Source organism: Nipponia nippon, unplaced genomic scaffold (genome assembly GCF_047370975.1).
Source record: "Nipponia nippon isolate SJK-2023a ecotype South Korea unplaced genomic scaffold, ASM4737097v1 scaffold_2, whole genome shotgun sequence".
NCBI lineage: Eukaryota > Metazoa > Chordata > Aves > Pelecaniformes > Threskiornithidae > Nipponia > Nipponia nippon.
The window spans coordinates 17,376,603-17,394,012 of NW_028262336.1; the positions used below are offsets into that span (position 1 = coordinate 17,376,603).

A 17,410-nucleotide genomic window follows, 5' to 3' on the forward strand; every position below is an offset into this window, starting at 1 on the left:
GAGAGACCTTTGTCTGCCTTGGTCCCATTCAAGCCAAATGAGTTGTGACATGATATGTGTTTTTTGGTTTAAATCTTGTGGGAAATGGTCAATTAGACTTCCATGTAGAAGCTTCCAGCTTCTTCACCTAGTTCACATGTGCATTCATCAAAATACAGCTCCAATGAGGACTGAACTAATAACTTGTCAGTACGTAAGGATTGCATCTTACTCATCTAAATTGGAACAGATCAGCATTTCCTTCCTGTGTAGTATCCAGGTGTCACACAGAAAGTAGAGATGCTGGCTGAGCTGTGCTCAGCATCAAACTAAACTTGTTCTGTAGGGTCTAGGCTGAGGTCTGTGAATTAGATTCATTTTACTGCAGGGTCTGTAGCCATAGGACAGCCCTCATAAACTATGTCTGCATCTGCGAGCTTTGAGTAGTAGCTCTCATCGCAGTCTCAGGAGCAGTCTAGCAGCCCTCACTGTTCATAGTTGCTTGCGATCAGGTTATGGGTGACTAACAGTTTCCAGCGGATCCATCCTGAAGCTCATATGCACTACTGAGGTCTCCTTTTTCTGCTTAGTATTTATCTGAACAGCAGCAATCCTTGTAGATTAGCACTTCTTAAACACGTTATGTTATTTATTAAGGAAATACTAGGTTTGCATCTCTCTTCCTTTTTCCTTAAGGTATCCGTTTGTCTGTCTTCTTGATAGCTCTAGCTAACTGATTCAATGTGTGAGAAGCACTTCCTTGCTTTGATCAAGTGTGCGGGGGAACACAGAATTGGTGGAGAAAAAAATGCTGTTTCTTACATATGAAATAATATGAACCTGATTATGACTGAGCTAACCTAACACAAATCTCTCTCTCTTCCCTTAATAGCAACTGGGAACCAATAATCTCTTCTAAATACCATGCCACTTGCTGCTTCAAGAAATTAAGAAAAAGCATAATAGGATTCTTAACACTGGACAATTTTATACCTGTTAATAATATTTCCAGCCATGCCAATGATACAAGATGAATTACATTTTATGCTTTTGGGTATAAAATGATAATCTGACAAGACTGGCATCTCAAGTTTTGCCTTTGACAAATTCCATAATGGGAGTGAGCTGCCTTCTCTAAAGCATGAGCAAATTGTCACTGCCACTGGCAGAGGGGCCGAGCCCCCTGGTCTGACAGTAGCCCCAGCAGTCCAGCTCCAGAGCTCTGGTATTTGACTTACCTTTTGGGGGTGGAGCCGAGAACTGCATAAAGGATTGTTAGTCAGGAGAAACTACTACCTCGCTTAGGTATGAGTCCAGCCAAGGCTGTGAGTTGTTTCAGTGCTGAGCAAGTCGGTTTGCTTATGGCTACTTTGTTGGTAGTAGTATGTGTAATAAACCAGGTGCTTTTTTTCTTCTCTGTAGGAGCACAGTACCTCAAAAAGGACTGTGGGTCCTAGCACTGCCTTACAGGACTAACATAGCCTTTGCCTGGTGCTGCCTGCTTCTTGTGAAGATCCCTGTGGAGGGGTACAGTTGGATGCTAATTTTATCAGGAACCTGATTTGGCAGTGCTTAACAGTGGCTTGCATGTCTTGTAGTTGTCTACTCAGTGTGGGAGGCAGCGGAGAAGGCCTGAACTGTTAATTTCTGGCCCATGCCTGATGTGTGGGTTTTAGTCCATGAGTTCCTGTAGGGGAAAAGAAAGAAGGGAAATGTGTGACTAGTTTGCAGGAACAGAGGATTTCAGCAGAGCAATGTCTCACTTGTTTGTGACTATTCAAAATAGCCATTCACTGAAACACAACAGCAAAACCTTATCAGGCAGCCCCAGTTTGGCATGTAAGGCTTTGGAAACAAGGGAGTAAGCAACAAAACACAGCAGGTAGTGGTAGCCTGTGACTTTACATTTATTTGCTTTCTTACCCTGCAGACTCATCTCTCCTGTGCTCTCCAAGCAGAGGCTTGCTGGGAAGGGCAGGAAGGCTCTGAGCTCCCTTTTCAGCCTTGCCGGCAGCTTGTAGATTTGAGACAAATGCTTTGGTGACAGGCATTCGAGGCTGATCATGGTGAAAAGAGGGAGCTTAATGGCCCCAGTGTTTTGCATGCATCTCAAATGGTGTCATCCCAGGGAAGGTGTGTTGTGCTGCAGGGGAGAGGAGGGGGCTGCTGAAGCACCACACTGAAGCATCCAGCACTCACCAGCACAGTCGAAGCTTTTCTTGCTCCATGTCCACTACAGGGGAGGATTGCACTGGATAAGTCTCCACATCACACAGAATTTCATTACATTTAACTCTAATGGGAGACAGCAATCTCAACAGAGAGGCTAAAAACTGAAACGCCTGGAAGAATGTACTGGCTTTCTGCAGCGTAGAAATGGTTTCTTCAGAGTAGGGTAAGGCCATAGTGGCAAGGCAACTTCAGTTCTGGAAATCTTTGCTCATATATTCCTGGTGAATAAAAGACAACCTGTGGAGCTGTCAATATATCAGATTCCATGAGCTTCAGATGATTTATATTAAAAAAGCTCATTTGATATATATCTAGACATTGTTTTTCAGAGCTCTTCAGATATGAAAATGACACACCCCCCCTTACTGTGGGTCACATTTCTTGTGCTACTGTCACATGCGATTATAGAAACATTTGCAAAATTCCTCACGCTGAATTATATGGAATGATAGTGTTGGGATCAGGGCAGGGTGGCTGTAATCTTACCCTCTTCCAGCTACATTGTTGCATCTCTGCCATACTAAGCCAAATATTCGATCTCATGAATGGATGGTGCTGAATCACTTCAAAGGTTAAGAGGGGGTTCCCCTTGCATGCATGGTATAGTTTGGGAATTTATGTTTCAGAACAGATTGTGTGGGACATCAGCGTATCGCCAGTCATAGAGCTAACAAAGTATTGATCTGTCTTGCACATCTGTTTGAACTTACATGGTCCTATTTTAGAGGATGAAGGTTTAGCTACCTGATTCCCATTACATGTGGCTTAATCCTCACATTGCATGCTGCAAATTAACTCTTTTGGGAGCTTCTCTATTGATACAAGTGGGATTAAAGAAAATGCTAGTGTACATCAAAAATCTCTTAAAACCCGTTATGGTTGTGGCTGCTAGTGTGCAGTGCCTTTCTGAAGCTGAAGTGCCCAAGCTATAATGCTCAATATAAAAGTATGTTTTATATCAAGCATTGATATAAACACATTGCTATAAGCACAACATGTTTGTGCTTTAGACCACAATTCCCTGCCCTGCTGATGTCAAGCAAAGCAAGGTCATCCTCTAACAGCATTGACTGCAGTTCATGGCATGCGTACAGAGAGCATTGCTACAGCCATAATCCCACAGTGTCGGGGCTAAATCCTCGTGTTTATGTTAAGAGTGTGCAAGCCGAGTTCAGCACTGAAGACCAGGGAGGCAGGGAGGGGAGCTGCTGTCTTGCAGTGGAGCTGATGGTTATGGCCATCAGTGTTTTCCTCAAGAGCAGGGCAGGAGGCTGCCCTGCACACCGGGCACTTCAGGTGGTCAGTCGTATATGGCTGAGCTGGCAGCTGCCAGGTCTGCGGGGAGCCCTGTGGGGAGGAAAGCAGAGCAACTTGCCGTGCTACTGCAGAGCCTCGGAGGATATCCTGTCCTGCTGTTGGACAGATGTGCTGGGGGAGGTTTCCTGTAGCCCCAGCGCACTAAAAGCAGAGCAGGATTTTGGCATATCTGAGGGCTTTAGGTCTATCTTAAAACTGAGGTGCACATCCTTTCTCATGCAAAATTATGTACATTGAGGTGCATAACTTTAAATTTAGGTGAATTCATCAACATCCTCTAGTCCTGGCTAACTATGGAAAGTCAACTTTTGGAAATGCCCATACGTCAGTGCGTCGCGTTGAATATGGAATTTGAACGGTCAGTCTACTGCCTTCTGTAAAGTTGTCTCTGTTCACACACACCCCACAAGTTTGTCACAACTCATTAAGTTTGTTTAGATGTTCCCACAGAACCTGCATTCTGCTTGTGTGGCAGTTAGCTATAACATTGGTATCCCAGAGACGGGGGGTTGTGCTGTGTGGCAATACTGACTCATGTGACGCAAGTGGGGATTTCTTTGCTAAGAGGAAAATGTTCTTGCAGCAGGCTGCAAGTGAAAGCTTTTGATTAGCAGCAGTGTTGCGCTTGGATGACATATTAAGGCTGCAGATAGCCTTGCCATGAAGGAGATGGGAATATAATGAGGAAAAGGCATGGAAAGTGTTCCATATTCAGTTCTGTAACTAAGGCAACTTTGGTTTTTTGGATTGTTTTCCGTGGCTGTTTAGACTTAATAGCTATACCTTAAACCTTCTTCTTACAGTTATTTCTGTTTGGTGCAAAGACACCTAGACACAAAGGAAGGTGTCTGTTCAGCTGGTTATTCCCCTTCTACCAGTTGCTACCATCAGGTGGACACCCTCTTAAACAGGTGTGCGTGTCTTTTTTTTTTTTTTTTTTTTTTTTTTTCCTAAGCTGCTGGGAGCCATATAACCTGTTCCTCTTCTCATCAGCTTCCATTGCCTCTGGTGGCCTTCAGTGCTCCACTGGTGAACTTAAATGACCTCCTTACACTCTGAAAGATTTCTGCTGTCTGACTCCCTCTTTTTTGTTATTGTTGTTGTCTTTGTTTAAAAAAATTGTAAACAGCAGGGGAAAAATAACACAAAACTGTCATCGCTAACTTTGAGGGAGCTTTGAAGGAAACTAACAGCAGTTTATGATGACTTTGCCTGTGAATGATGCTGCCAGGAAAACAAGTAACTCGTAAGCAATAAGGAGACATCCTCATTGAGTAAAGAGCCTCTAAACATGTTTTTGTAGGCATGCTTTAGTTGAGGGATATCTCAGTTTTTCCAATCTAAAGGAACAGGTGCAAGTGCTTATGAAATGGAGCAGAAAGCCACTGAACAGGGTTTGGCATGTTATACCTGTGTGCTCTGCTTTCCTTATCTGTTCACTGCTGGACACAAGTGTTTGGACACTGCTTGGGAATCCTCACGTGGATAGAGCCATATGCTGTCATCTTTTATGTGACTGTTAATTGCTTTGTAGCTCAACCCTGAAATGATGTTGATCATCATTAAAGATTTAACTCTTCGTACTCCTAAAACAAGGAGGTGGTGGTCAGATCTGAACCTATCATGCCTATTAGGCTTTCTGAAAACATGCAGGTCTTCCTTTGTGTTTCACTATGTGTTCAGATATGGAAGTGAGAGATCCATGCTTAGCACATGGATCTGTCAATTTTCACAGGTTAACGATCAAATGAACATGGAGCTTCAGCGGTTGCAACATCATTGAGTTCTGGAGTTGCACCTACTTAAAATAGTAGTGAAATTGGCCCTAAATTCTTAGTGGATCAGGTAGTTGATGCATTGGTCTTGGTGCACTATGTAGCAGGGCAATATATAGTATGACAGAGAGTGGAGCATTGCTGTCTATATAGCAACGATGATTTACAGTGGGAAGTGCACCTTCATTTCACAAAATGTGATTTGTTTGGCTCAAAACGTCAAGGGGCAGGTTTTAAATCAGCAAGTCCTAAGTGCCTTACTACCTCTTAAAATATGTGCTTGCACCTCTCTCCTTTCTACTTTCCCTATAAATGAGCAAGAATGTATCTTCTTTGGGAAGTTTCATCCTCACCTCCCTCTCTATTGTCTGGATTTTAGGTACACGCCCTGTTGGGTGTAAATCTAGTGAAGATTGAATCCCTCTGGAGCAGAGAAATCCCAGATTATAACACAGGTTCCAAGTCTATAATGCTAAAGCCACAACATAGCACCACATTTATTAGATAGTCCTCACTTTTTATAAAGGAAAATGTTAGAGGAACTCATAACAAATGCAAGCTGAAAATCATTAATTTTTCCCATGTGGAAGCACTAGCCGTTCTTGGCTAAAAATCTGACGCTCTGTAGGTGAAATGATTTGGGTTTTTTTACTTGCTGCAGGAACATTTTCCCTCTCTCCTCTGTAAGGTGAAATTCTGCAGAAACTGTGAGATCCTGAAGTGTCACAGGCCTTTTCTAAAAGAGGTAGGGTCTGTGGCTGGCCCCTAACAGGAAAAATTATTCTGTTACATACTGGATTGTCTGTGTGGACCTTGCTGGAGGATTTTATCATGCCATGCCATGCTCCAAACGAGGCAAAACCAAGGAAGCACACAGAGGATTTTATCAGCATTCCTGAACTGCTTGAGCCAGGCTAAAACTTAAGTGTGGTTTAAGCTTATCCCACATAAACTATAAAACTGGGAGCAATAGCAATGTTACTAACAAGTCCACTAGGTAAGTTGTGGGATTTTTTTTCTTTTTTTTTTTTTTTTTTAAACGAAAAATGTTTATCCTTATTTCAGTTGCTTGGGGAGGGGGAGGAAAAAGCTCTATCAAATTTTAATTTTTTTTTTTCTCTTCTGAAATGTAGGTCTACAGCATCAGGACAAGAGCAAGGAAACTTCTTGGTTCTGAAATCCGGCTAAATTAAGACCAGCTAGAGCTGGAGCAAGCGTAGCTGAGCGGGCGATATAACAACTGTTGACTCCTTCTGCATGGGGCAAAGGACACACATGAATATGAAGAGCCAACCATTCTGGTTTTGCTATTGAGCCTTATGTTTGTAAGGCCGTTTATGGGTCCCACAGTGTTGGAAAAAAAACAAAAACCTAACTTTTCTTTCTTTCCTCATCTGAGCCTGCTGCAGCTGGGCAACCTAACTCCTTTCTGCTCCTTTAACAGTGTTTTGTTTTGTTCAGCTTGATATTTTTATGAACAGTCTCAATTGTCAGGAAAAAGACTCTCCCTTGACACAGTGCGCCTCCTTTCAGGAATACAGTATTTTGTAGCTATTTGTGCATCTATTTTTGTAGAAATACAGAAAGTTTGGGTAAGGATTGATGGGCTATTTTAGGATGACATATTTTTTTAAAAAAAATTGTAAAATTGTTAAGTTCTGTTTAAAGAACTTGCTCTCAGAGAAGCACTGGCAAAAAAATGTATAAAATGCTATTTTTAGATGTCTGTGATGTGTTTGTGCATTTTGGTTTTTTTGTTTTGTTACCTCAAATGTCTATCTTTCCTTTCTTTTTAAAGAGCTAAACCTTCCTTGTTTCAACATTACTAGATTTTGATGTTTTTGTCCTTTTGTTCTAGCTTAAGCAAGTATAATTCACACCTAAAGTTTCAGCCAAATATTTTTCCTGCTGGTGTTAGGTTATAGTAGGGGTGTTTTTATTTTCTTGCTTCTAACTGTGCTGATTGTCAAAAACTTGCAAACACCTTTAGCATGTACGTTACAGGAACTGCATTTCCAACCCATCCATTCTTTCAAAATGGACCAAATACTCTTATGGATTAAAATCAGACATGAGTTTGGGCCTCATCCATGATCCATTGAAGCTGTCGAACACTGTCCCCTATGGGTTATGTTTCAGGCCCTCATAGTGCTCATAAATATCAGTATACCCTTATTTTAACTCATGAGGCAGAACTTTCAGCTAAGCCATTTCAAAGGTGGTAACTTATAACATCAATATTCAGGAAACAAATGTCATCTTTATAAAAATGTGTGACTTGTGGAAACAAAATGTTTTCAACTAGCCTGATCTGTCTGCTGAGCACCTCAAGGAAAGTGCTGAAATTTTCAATTCCTGTTGACTTCAAAATCTGTTTGTCTAACCTAAGATTTGCTGTGGGCCTTATAAGACCCCAGCTGCAGCTCTTGAATTTCTTAAGAAGTTGCACGTGCTCAGCGTGCACAAATTCAGGCTTGGCTGCTGTCTGGGTAAGAATCTGAACTTGGAAACTACGTGTCCATCTCTAGCCACAGTGCTCTGCAAGGTGTTTGGGAAACCCCGTTTCTGGCCTGGCCCTTGGGTCTGGCTTGCATAATAAGGACTTCAGTTGAAGCCAAGGTGAGCACGATGCAATCCTGCATTAAGGCTGCAAGATTACCCTTGACGGCCCCAGTCCTGCAATGGGCTGGAGCTGGGTCAGCCCCCATGCCCAACCCTAGTGACTCCAGTGTGTGTCAGCATGTGCTTAGCTGGGGCTGAGCACAGGACTGGGCCATGGGTTGCCAGATCCTAGCTGTTGCTTGGAGATGTTGCCTTTCTGCTCTGTGCACCCAGGGTCCCTCTGTAATATTTCCCAAGGCTCTTATAACCTATTATATTTCTGTTACCACTGTTTTCAGACATCCCTGTCTGAAAGACAAACCAGCTAAATGGAAACCAAGACATAAACACATGGCTGAGATAAGAAACAGTTTAATTTTAAGGCAAGGAGCGTTGTAAATGTAGGTTTGTCAGGTGGAGACCACATGGATCTGCGTGTGAAAGGGGAGGGGGAGTGTGGGGATGTGCATGCCACTCGGAGGTTCAGGCCTCCCTCCCTGCGCTGCTGCTTCTCTCCAGGCTTTTTGAACTTGCTCCTATGAGGTGTTGAGTGTTCTCCCTTGCCACGTGAGAGGGCTTGACATGCTGGCACTGGAGGCATTAGGACTATGTCACAATTTGGCAAGACCCTTAAGTGTGTACCTTGCTGATTTGAAGTTTGAGACAGTGTAAAAGTGCTGAATGGACTGTGCTTAAATATTACTTTAAAACAGTAGGGTTGTAGTTTCGGTGTTGGGATGCTGAATTAAATGTGCTGGGTTTTTTTTTCCTCATCTTTATAGTCCATCGGCATTTCTTTCTCTTAATAAATTTCATTCTCATGACAGTTCTATATATTATTGCTGCTCTAGTGGAGCTAGCTCCTCAATTTGTCAATGAATTCGTAATGCAATGGGAAAACTGTATGGGAGGGAACATAGTAATAGCTGCCACGGTTCACTTTCTTATCAGGACAGTGTAGTTCAGGAAATATCTCAAGAACAAGAGTTCTGACTTGGGAATTCTGACAGTATTAGAAATATTGGGAGGAAAAAAAATCCAAGCTTTTTTTTTTTTATTTTCTGCTTTTAAATTTTTTTTTCTGGACTTGACAAAGCTGGAAGGCAAAGAGGCAATGTATCCTCTTTGAACTTCAGGGCTGGAGAGTTTGGGTGGTGATGGGGAGCAAAAGAAAAGGCAACGTTTCTTTTTGAGGTGTAGTATTTGACTTCCTGAAATAGTTTAAAGTCTAGCGAAACCAGTCGGTTCATTGCCTTCCTCTTTTCAAGTTCAGGTGATGAGGGACCTCCTCCTGTTCCCTGTATACATCAAAGCAGAACGGGACAGGAAAAAACAGGTCCACAGTTTGCACTGGAATCCCTTTCTGGATTGTTTTATTGAGTTGATGGGCAGTGGGGATGAATATGTGGTGAAGCTATTGCCTCTTCCGCATCAAGGACTACTGTTATGTGCCCAGTTTCCACTGCTGAACCTGTGAGTGTGCTGAAGGAACTTCTGTTGCTCTGCAGGCTCTGGGAGACAAGTGCCAATAAAACCCTGCTATCATCTGTAGCCATTCATGCACCAGTCAATGAGCTTTGGAAGTCAAATCAATTCTTTTTTTTTTTTTCCTCAGTCACTAACCATACCCTGTACTAACAAGTGAGTTGAAAGTAAAAGCATAAGTGCATAGCAGTAGCCCTACTTCTATGTTCTACAATTTGAAGGATGGGAAAGAAAAAATCCTTCCTTGCAACAAACTTTTAAGTTAAATTCAGCAGATTTCCTTCTCTCTCTTTTTCTCTCTCTCATACACGCACACTTATAGACACGCACATATGTGCTTATGAGAAGCAGATGCTGTGATGGTTTTGTTCTTGAAAGAGGAGGGGAATGCTTGCTCGCAATGTTGCAGTTACGGAGAACTGATGGCAGTGAGAAAGAAACAGAAATGTTGAGACTGCTCATGTTTCCACAGATAGGAAAAAAGGCCCTTAAAATCAGGTCACAGACAAGTTATGTGTCTTAACGCATTACTAAAGGAGTTGTTTCATCTTTTTTGTGTGTGGTGAGTTCTGATGCTGTCCCAAGAAAGTAGATGATTCATTTTGCGAGGACTTATAAAACATGATGTACTCTGTCATTATTTCTGGGAGAACGTAGGGAAATTACTGTTTTATTTCAAGAAAATCTACATACTAAACTCCTTAAAGTCATTCAGGATTTGATTTTATTCCTATTCATGTTGAGAATTCTGTCAATTTTTGTGTCTGCATTTGAAGACTGGGAGGGTTCAAGCTGTCCACCAGTTTTTGAAAAGCAGATACCAATTTGTTTCAACTGGGCATTTCCATCCCCACAAGATGATGGAATAGTGCAGCTACTGACCACCCGGCAGATTTGATTTCTAGAGAGCCGAATACGCTACACTTGGCAATAGGAGAATTTCTTCTGATTCCTCTCCTCTCCAGACACACAAATTCAGTTATCAGTTTATTTGATACCTCTTTTATAGCGTGAAGATCTTCAGTGAATTTTCTAGTCTACTTCTGCCTCAAAACATGCTTTTGAGGATGAATCTCTCATCATAGCTTTCAGAGAGAGCAGAGGTTGTGGGAGGGGAGTGTTGCGTTTCCCCCCAGCTGCACTTAGGATCAACTTGCCTGTACCCAGCTTTTCTGCTTCCAGGCTATTGTGTATGTCTTGCTGTCCTCCCACAATTCTTTATGTGTATGTATATATTTATATACATATATACATACACATGTGTAGCTATACCTGGGTCCCTCCATTCCACCCTCATGCTTCAAATGCACGTCCTTTGGAAATGATGTGAATGACATCACTACATCTCATTTGAGACTGAGAAAATGTAGGCATTTTATCGCATTCTCTGTAACCTCAGGAGTGAATGGAATTTTTCCATACTTGTAAAAAAACAAAGAACAAAAACCCAACCAAAAAAAACCCCTTTCAAAACCCCTGATTTGTTGTATCTGTAAAGATGACCATGGAGTCAGCAGAGGTATGTAGAGAGGTGCAATATATTGCCTTTCAGCAGACAAGCATATCTTTTTGAATATGATTCTTTAATTTCAGGTACAAGCTTTTTCTCTATATCAATGGACCAGCAACATATATTTCTTATAAATGATTTAGAAATATATATGTATTTAAAATTGACTTCTTGGCTTTAATATGTCAGCCTTTGAGCTTTTAAAGGGTATTTGGATGATAAATATTGTTTGTGTGTGGATTTTTTAAAAAAAGTTGATGCATGTTGTTTGGAACTGAAATCTCACGTAAAGCAGGAAAGTATTTAAAAATAAATACTGCTTTTACATGTTAGCCCTATGGGCACAATCTGACAGTTGTGATGCAGGAAGATGTCCATTTAAAGACTAAGGGACTCTTGCCTGAGCAAGGTCAAAATCCAGTCCCTGTGACAGGAGAGGCAGGAGCAATCTTCTTGCAAAGGTTGAGCTGGTAGAGCTGTGAGAAGAGATGATCGTCTCCAGCATTGTATATAGATGGTTGGGCAGCCCCTGCTCGACATATTGAAATTAGGCTGTGTTGGCAGGTTTATACTTGCCCCATCTTATGGGGTGAACTGGTTGCCAAGGGGAATTAGAGATGTCCCTGGAAACCTGTGTTTTAGCTGCCCTTGGTCTGTACAGTGCCCGTGACCCTCTCCCTGTTCTTGCTCTGTGGTCTCCATGACACCACGGTGGGACCTGGTGAAAGCTGGGCTGGAGTTCCCTGTGAAATGCAGGATGTTTTTAGCTCTCAATAAAGATAGTTTAGGGATAGGGCTAATTAAAACATCACAGTTATCTCACACACCTGCTCAAAGGCTCAAGCCTTCAAGATGGGGCAGCTCTGCATCATTGATGATGGCCGTTTGTCTACAGGAGCCCAAATACTGCTTCCTTCCCTTGGTGTCTTTGGAAATATTCAATGGCATTGAGATCATTGGGACCAGCCTTGAATGCCTAAATTGCAGTCCAGTGTTGGCTGGCACAGTGTGGTGGCCTGGGGTCTGGTCCAACATTGGTGGACAACGATTGGAATCAGCATTGATTCCGGTGAGCTTGGGCTCAGCTAACTAGTACCTATAGACAACTGATATTTATAGCAGTTGAGGTTTACAGTAATCTACTAAAGTATCTGCAGAACTATGCTGCACTTTCCCTGCTAGCTGTTTGTAGCTGTTGTTGAAAACCATCAGTCAAATCAGGGCCCCTCTCCTCCCCCCACCCGCTTTCCAACCCTGCTTCCCTCAAAACTCCATTGAACTTTTTTGCTCCTCTCATCCAAACTGATGGAGGGCTTTGTATAAAGAAAAGTATCACTGTTTTAATTACTGAATAAATAATTTAATGTGAATTTTATTGTTATTTTTTATTTAGTATTTTCGGTTTGGTCTGTATTTCTCAACAATTAGCTAATGCTTTCTTTTTATTCTTATGCAACTGAAGAACTCATAAATCTCTTTGTAAATTACAGCATCCTGAGTTTCTATTTTTTTTCATGAGATTAATTTTTAGAGCCAAGGGTTTGTCTTCTGTTGACAAGGTTGTAAAACAAGAGTACTAAACTGGTTCTCTACTAAAATTGGATGGAGTGAAAGCCTAGCATCAAAGGGATTTCAAACAGGGCTCTCATGAAGGCACTAGCTTTCCATTTCAGATACTGTCAATTGCTTCTGCTACAATGTCTTCCCTTTTTTTTTTTTTTAATATCTTTTTAAGTTGTGTTAATGCTAGAATGACTACCTGACACTTCTTAGTGTAAGACCCTTTTTAATTTTATCATTTTCTGGCAGTTTTGACAGTCATCAAGTAGAGACTTTCCATGCAAATTATTTATCTTAAATTGACTTTTTTGGCAAAGTTCAGAGATTCCAACTAAGGAGGTAACGTTGCCCTTGCTAAAATTATTTTACAACTGTTTAATGAAGAAATGTTTGCATGTCTATGTTCTGGCTCGAGAGCTGAAGGTTTGGTGTTTTGGTCACAGATACATCATTTACTGTTCCAGCGGGGGGGGGGGGGGGAACCTCCAAACTTTGGCCAAGCACTGAGCTTTTGAAAAATTGCCACTTGCACGCAATCAGCAGGGAGCTGTTAAGAGTTTAGTTGCAAAATCCTGTGAAGATCCTGACCATATGGGATGTACTCTGTTTCAGAGCATCAGGAGATGAGCAGGATTTTTCCCATACGTCCTGCTCCAAGCCCTGTTTCCAGGACCAGACAGCAAGCAGCGCGCTTTTTCTGTGTGCAAAATACCATGTTCTTCTTTCTCAGGCCGTGAGGAAGAGACGGAGAGAGCTGCCAGCCAGAAACTCAGGGAGAAGAAGGGTAGGAAAGGAGACTGGGTTCAAAAGCAAAGTAGGAGTGAATGGGGTTGGGAGCTACCGGGAGAGAAGCAGTCTCCATGGTCAGTGGGGATGAAGATAGGATGTGGACCACTGAAAAATAAACAAATAATGCCTAACAATCACTTGGCTAATACATGAAAGACATAGAGGGAGATGTGACAGCCATCAAAAAAATACCAGAATAATGTGAGGACTTAGAAATCTGGTAAAAACTAAGCGTCAAGGAAAACTTAGGATAAACATTGCAGGAAATTTCTTTCTTTGAAGTGAACTGTGTACACTGTGGTTTAGTCTGTGAGAAAAGACATGGGAGTCCTGTTGCTTTAAGACAATCACAATTACCCTTAGCAAAGCAATTGTATTTTAGGAGCAAGAGTCCATTAAGCTAGGGAATGAGCTAGCTGAAGTGCTTTTTCTTCTCCCTGTAACTTCTACTGCTCTCACCAGAGTAGGGCTCCAGCTGCTTTGCCTCACACCTGGGTTTCCAGGTGCTCATGGGGGTTATTTCTGCATCCTCTCATTGCATCAAGAAATGAGAGCAGGGAAAGCGATGCTCAAGAGCAAGCATTATTTTGTGACTGATTTTATTTGTGATGATCTATGTCCTCTGTTAATGTAAATCAGTGTCACTCAGTTCGCTTTAGTAACCTTATTGCCCATCGAGAATCTCATTGGTTACATCCACATAAATCTTGTTTTGGGTGTTATCAGCCAGAAACTGGGTCCCAGCCTCGTGCCTGGGGGCGGTGCTTCCCTCAGAGCCAGGATCCAGCTGGGTGACCTCAGCGGTGCTCAGCCCACCTGGTGCAGGGGAAATGCCACGGAAAATGTGAGGAGCAGGGCTGACATCCTCTGTGCTGGTGATGGAGGCAAGCATGGCTGTGGTCCAGCTGCTGAGGCTGCGGCTTGCTGGCCCCAGTGGGACAGGGATGCCATCAGCCTTTCATGGAGACCCCGGGTGCAGTGGGGCCGGTCGTCCCGGCAGGACCTCGGACACCGAGGGGTTATGCTGCCTGCATGACGTGGGAGGCCGGGTGGGGACCAAGACATCTGGTGAGAATTCCTCACGGCTGAGCTGTGCGTTGGGCTGGGATGCCGATTAATTTAGCTGATTTCTTTTTTGGGGTTGTTGGGAGGAGGGGGGGGGGCTGGATGCCACAGCCTTCCAGTAATTGTGTCTCCTTCAGAATATCACTTTTGCTTTCTTTGAAGACAAGTGAGAAATGATATTTAAAAAAAACAAAACAACAAACCACCAACACCAGGAACTACACAAATGTCTTTGCCTTGACAATAAACGTACATCTGCAATGGTTTATCACTATGGGAAAATGAGGGGGTAATAAAGTTTTGATGTTGGCCATTGCATGTACAGAGCTATCACAGGCTTTGAAAATGATTTGTTATGTGAATGCCCATAGTAGCACCAAGGTTCAAAGGGAGGTGGTTTGTTTTTCATGCCCATTTAGTTATGAATAACACCAGCTCTAATTTCCTCCTCCCACCAGCAAGCAGAGAGTCCTACATTGGAAGCCAAATATAGCAACAAAGATTTCTATATCTGGCCAAACCCAAAAAATCTGTTCCCTTTTAAGAATAACACTCTATCCTTTTCTGATAGAGATGGATAAAGAGAAAATTCAACTTTAAGGAAGCCAGTTTCTCAGTGGGAAACTCCCTAGTCTCTCTCAAATGCCCAGTCTAAAAGGTATGAACTTATTTTTTGGCGTCTGTATAGAAGCCAATGGGGAGACTTCTGCAGAGCCCCATCAGTAAAGCACTTTTGGGGTGGCAGTCTGGATAAATCTTCTGCACTCGCTGGTGTGCTTTTTCTGCCCTGCTTTGTCTGTCTTCTGAGCAACAGAACCAATGCTGAACGGGAACTCCATGAGTTACACAACTACCCCTGCTTTTTCTTCACCCTTTTCTTTCTGGTTTGCTTTTGTCAAGAAGTTAATTTCTTGGCTCTGATGGACAGACCCCTTTCTCCACCCGGCAAGTAAGCTTGATGACGCAGTGTGGAGCAGCAGCATCACCCCATGCTCCCTTCTTCCTTGGCTTTCTCATCAGGAGAATATGCGGGAAGCCAGCCCTATGCTCTTTCCCATGGCCGCTTTCAAGTGGTGCGGTGCCCACAGAGGGTGACCAGGGACAGTGAGGCTGCCCAGTTCCCTGCCTGGCTGGTTGGGCTGGAAGAGAAGGGATGTCTTACAAATAAAAACCAGAAATGTTCATGACCAAATACTTCCTCAGGTAATTATTTGTCCTTTTCTGAATTGGAGCTAATGCCACTTGAGCATGTACATGGGTGTCACTCTACCTGTTTTTAAGCTGGCATATGCTTTTAGGAAGAGGCAAAACCCCCGCTCCTCCACTTCTTTCTGATCCTGAGCAGTTTCTTTGACTTCTCTACGCCATCTGAGGAAAGCTATTCAGCCTTTCCTTCGAAGGATTTATTCCCATTCCAGCCCACCCCCACCACCCACCCTTAAGCAACTGGTATCTGTGACGTGAGCAAAGAAATCCCTTTCTCTAATGTACCGGCTGTCCTTGTTTCGGAAGCGTTGCCTCATTCATTTTCAGATTGTTTGACTGAAAGCCTTTTCTGTAAGGTTAATATTGCAGGATTATAGAGTTAGCTGTTCCTCCTTTGGAAACCTGGGATATTTCTTTGTTGACTTCAGTAGAAGCAGCCTTGGACCCTGATGCATTTTAAAACCAGTGCAGGGAAGTGTCATCCAGTGAATATATTTGCACTGGATCAGTTCTGCCAGACATGGTACTGATGGAGTTTCAGATAAACACAGGGATGTTTGGAAATATTTTGTGTATGTAAATATGTAAAATATGCAAAACAAAGCTAACAGCTGTGGGGTGTACTCATTGATCAGTGAGGAGGCTTTGTGTAATGTTTTTTTTCCACCATCCCCTCTTTTTTTAAGCATCTGTGTCTGTTCCAAGATAATCACTTCTCTGTGATTCCCACTGGGCAAAGAGGGAGGAGGCTGGATTCCCTAAAGTCTGCCTGAACTTCTGTGAAGAACCTCCTACTGTGTGGTGAAACCTGCTTTCCACAGAGCACAGGAACACATGCCCTGAGGGCAGCACACAGCAATCGCTTTTCATTAGAGGTGGGATGGTGCCTGGGTCCAATTGAACTTGGCCTTTCAAGAACGGTAATGCAAGACACAACATGTAGCACACAGCGTTTGTTCACGGCTGTCCTTGGGTGCTTCATAACTAGCCTGACAAAAGCATTAGTCACTGGTGTATGAGTCTTAATTTCCTGAATTGAATCTGTTGCTTAGGAAAGGACGACAGTTTTGCAGTCTCAAGTCCTTTATTTAGCTAGGGAGGGCCGAAGCCTATGGATGCGTGTGATCCTACTGAAGATTTTGGGAGAACTCCAGTAAGAAAAAAAGAAAATCACCCAGAACGAGCTCAGTCCATAGCACTACTAGGCTCTTCACATTATTTCTTTTTTAATTAAACAGTGTGCTGCTTTTTAGACATCCTTTCAGAGAGGGTAATTCATCCTCCATGCACAATAAGTCTGCATTGCTTCTGAATTCTACAGGATATTTTGTGTGACTTGGCCACCTGTTGTTTTTAATGTTTTTTTCCACCCTTATCCTTGCTCTTGCTTTCCAGTGCCACTGCTTTAAGGGCAGTCTTCCAAACTCCCGGCTGTCTGGCAATGCAGAAGTCCAGGGACATGGCACAGTGACTCTGTGTCACACAGTTAGCACCTGTGTGCATGGCAAGTTTGACCTGTCCATAAGCCGTGACGCTTGGACTCATGGATGTCAGAAGGTGCAATACAAATACAAGCTCCATTTGTTTGGTGGTTTCAGTCACAGCAAATGGAAGTGCTTGGCAGGAAAAACAGCCCTGGGTAAAGGGCAAAGGGGAAGTGGAGCACCGTTCAGCAGGATCCCAGGAGACATTCTGGCTCCCTGAGAAAAAGCCACATTTACTCTGGCAAGGGAAATAGCTTTAGTGCATCCTACAGAGACCTCCTGCTGCTTATTCTCCTTCCTCCCAGTTAGCCTAGCTGGCCTTTTTCCTGTGCTGTCAATGACATTTCTGTGTGAATAGGCTTGAGGGGATCTTTATAAGATCCAGTACTGTTAGGAACCTCATCCCC

At 42.9% G+C, this 17,410-nt stretch overlaps 1 protein-coding gene across 4 annotated transcripts in view; it reads left to right on the top strand.

The window, feature by feature from the left end:
• The window catches only part of VGLL3 (vestigial like family member 3), a 31,990-nt gene extending 24,862 nt beyond the window's left edge, over positions 1 to 7,128 (top strand). For all 4 annotated transcript variants that reach the window (XM_087757493.1, XM_087757494.1, XM_087757495.1 and 1 more), the window contains exon 4: positions 6,437 to 7,128. In XM_087757493.1, coding sequence (XP_087613619.1) covers positions 6,437 to 6,480 — 44 coding nt within the window. In that variant the 3' untranslated portion in view covers positions 6,481 to 7,128. The remainder of the gene's footprint in view (positions 1 to 6,436) is intronic.
• The last annotated feature ends 10,282 nt before the right edge of the window (positions 7,129 to 17,410 follow it).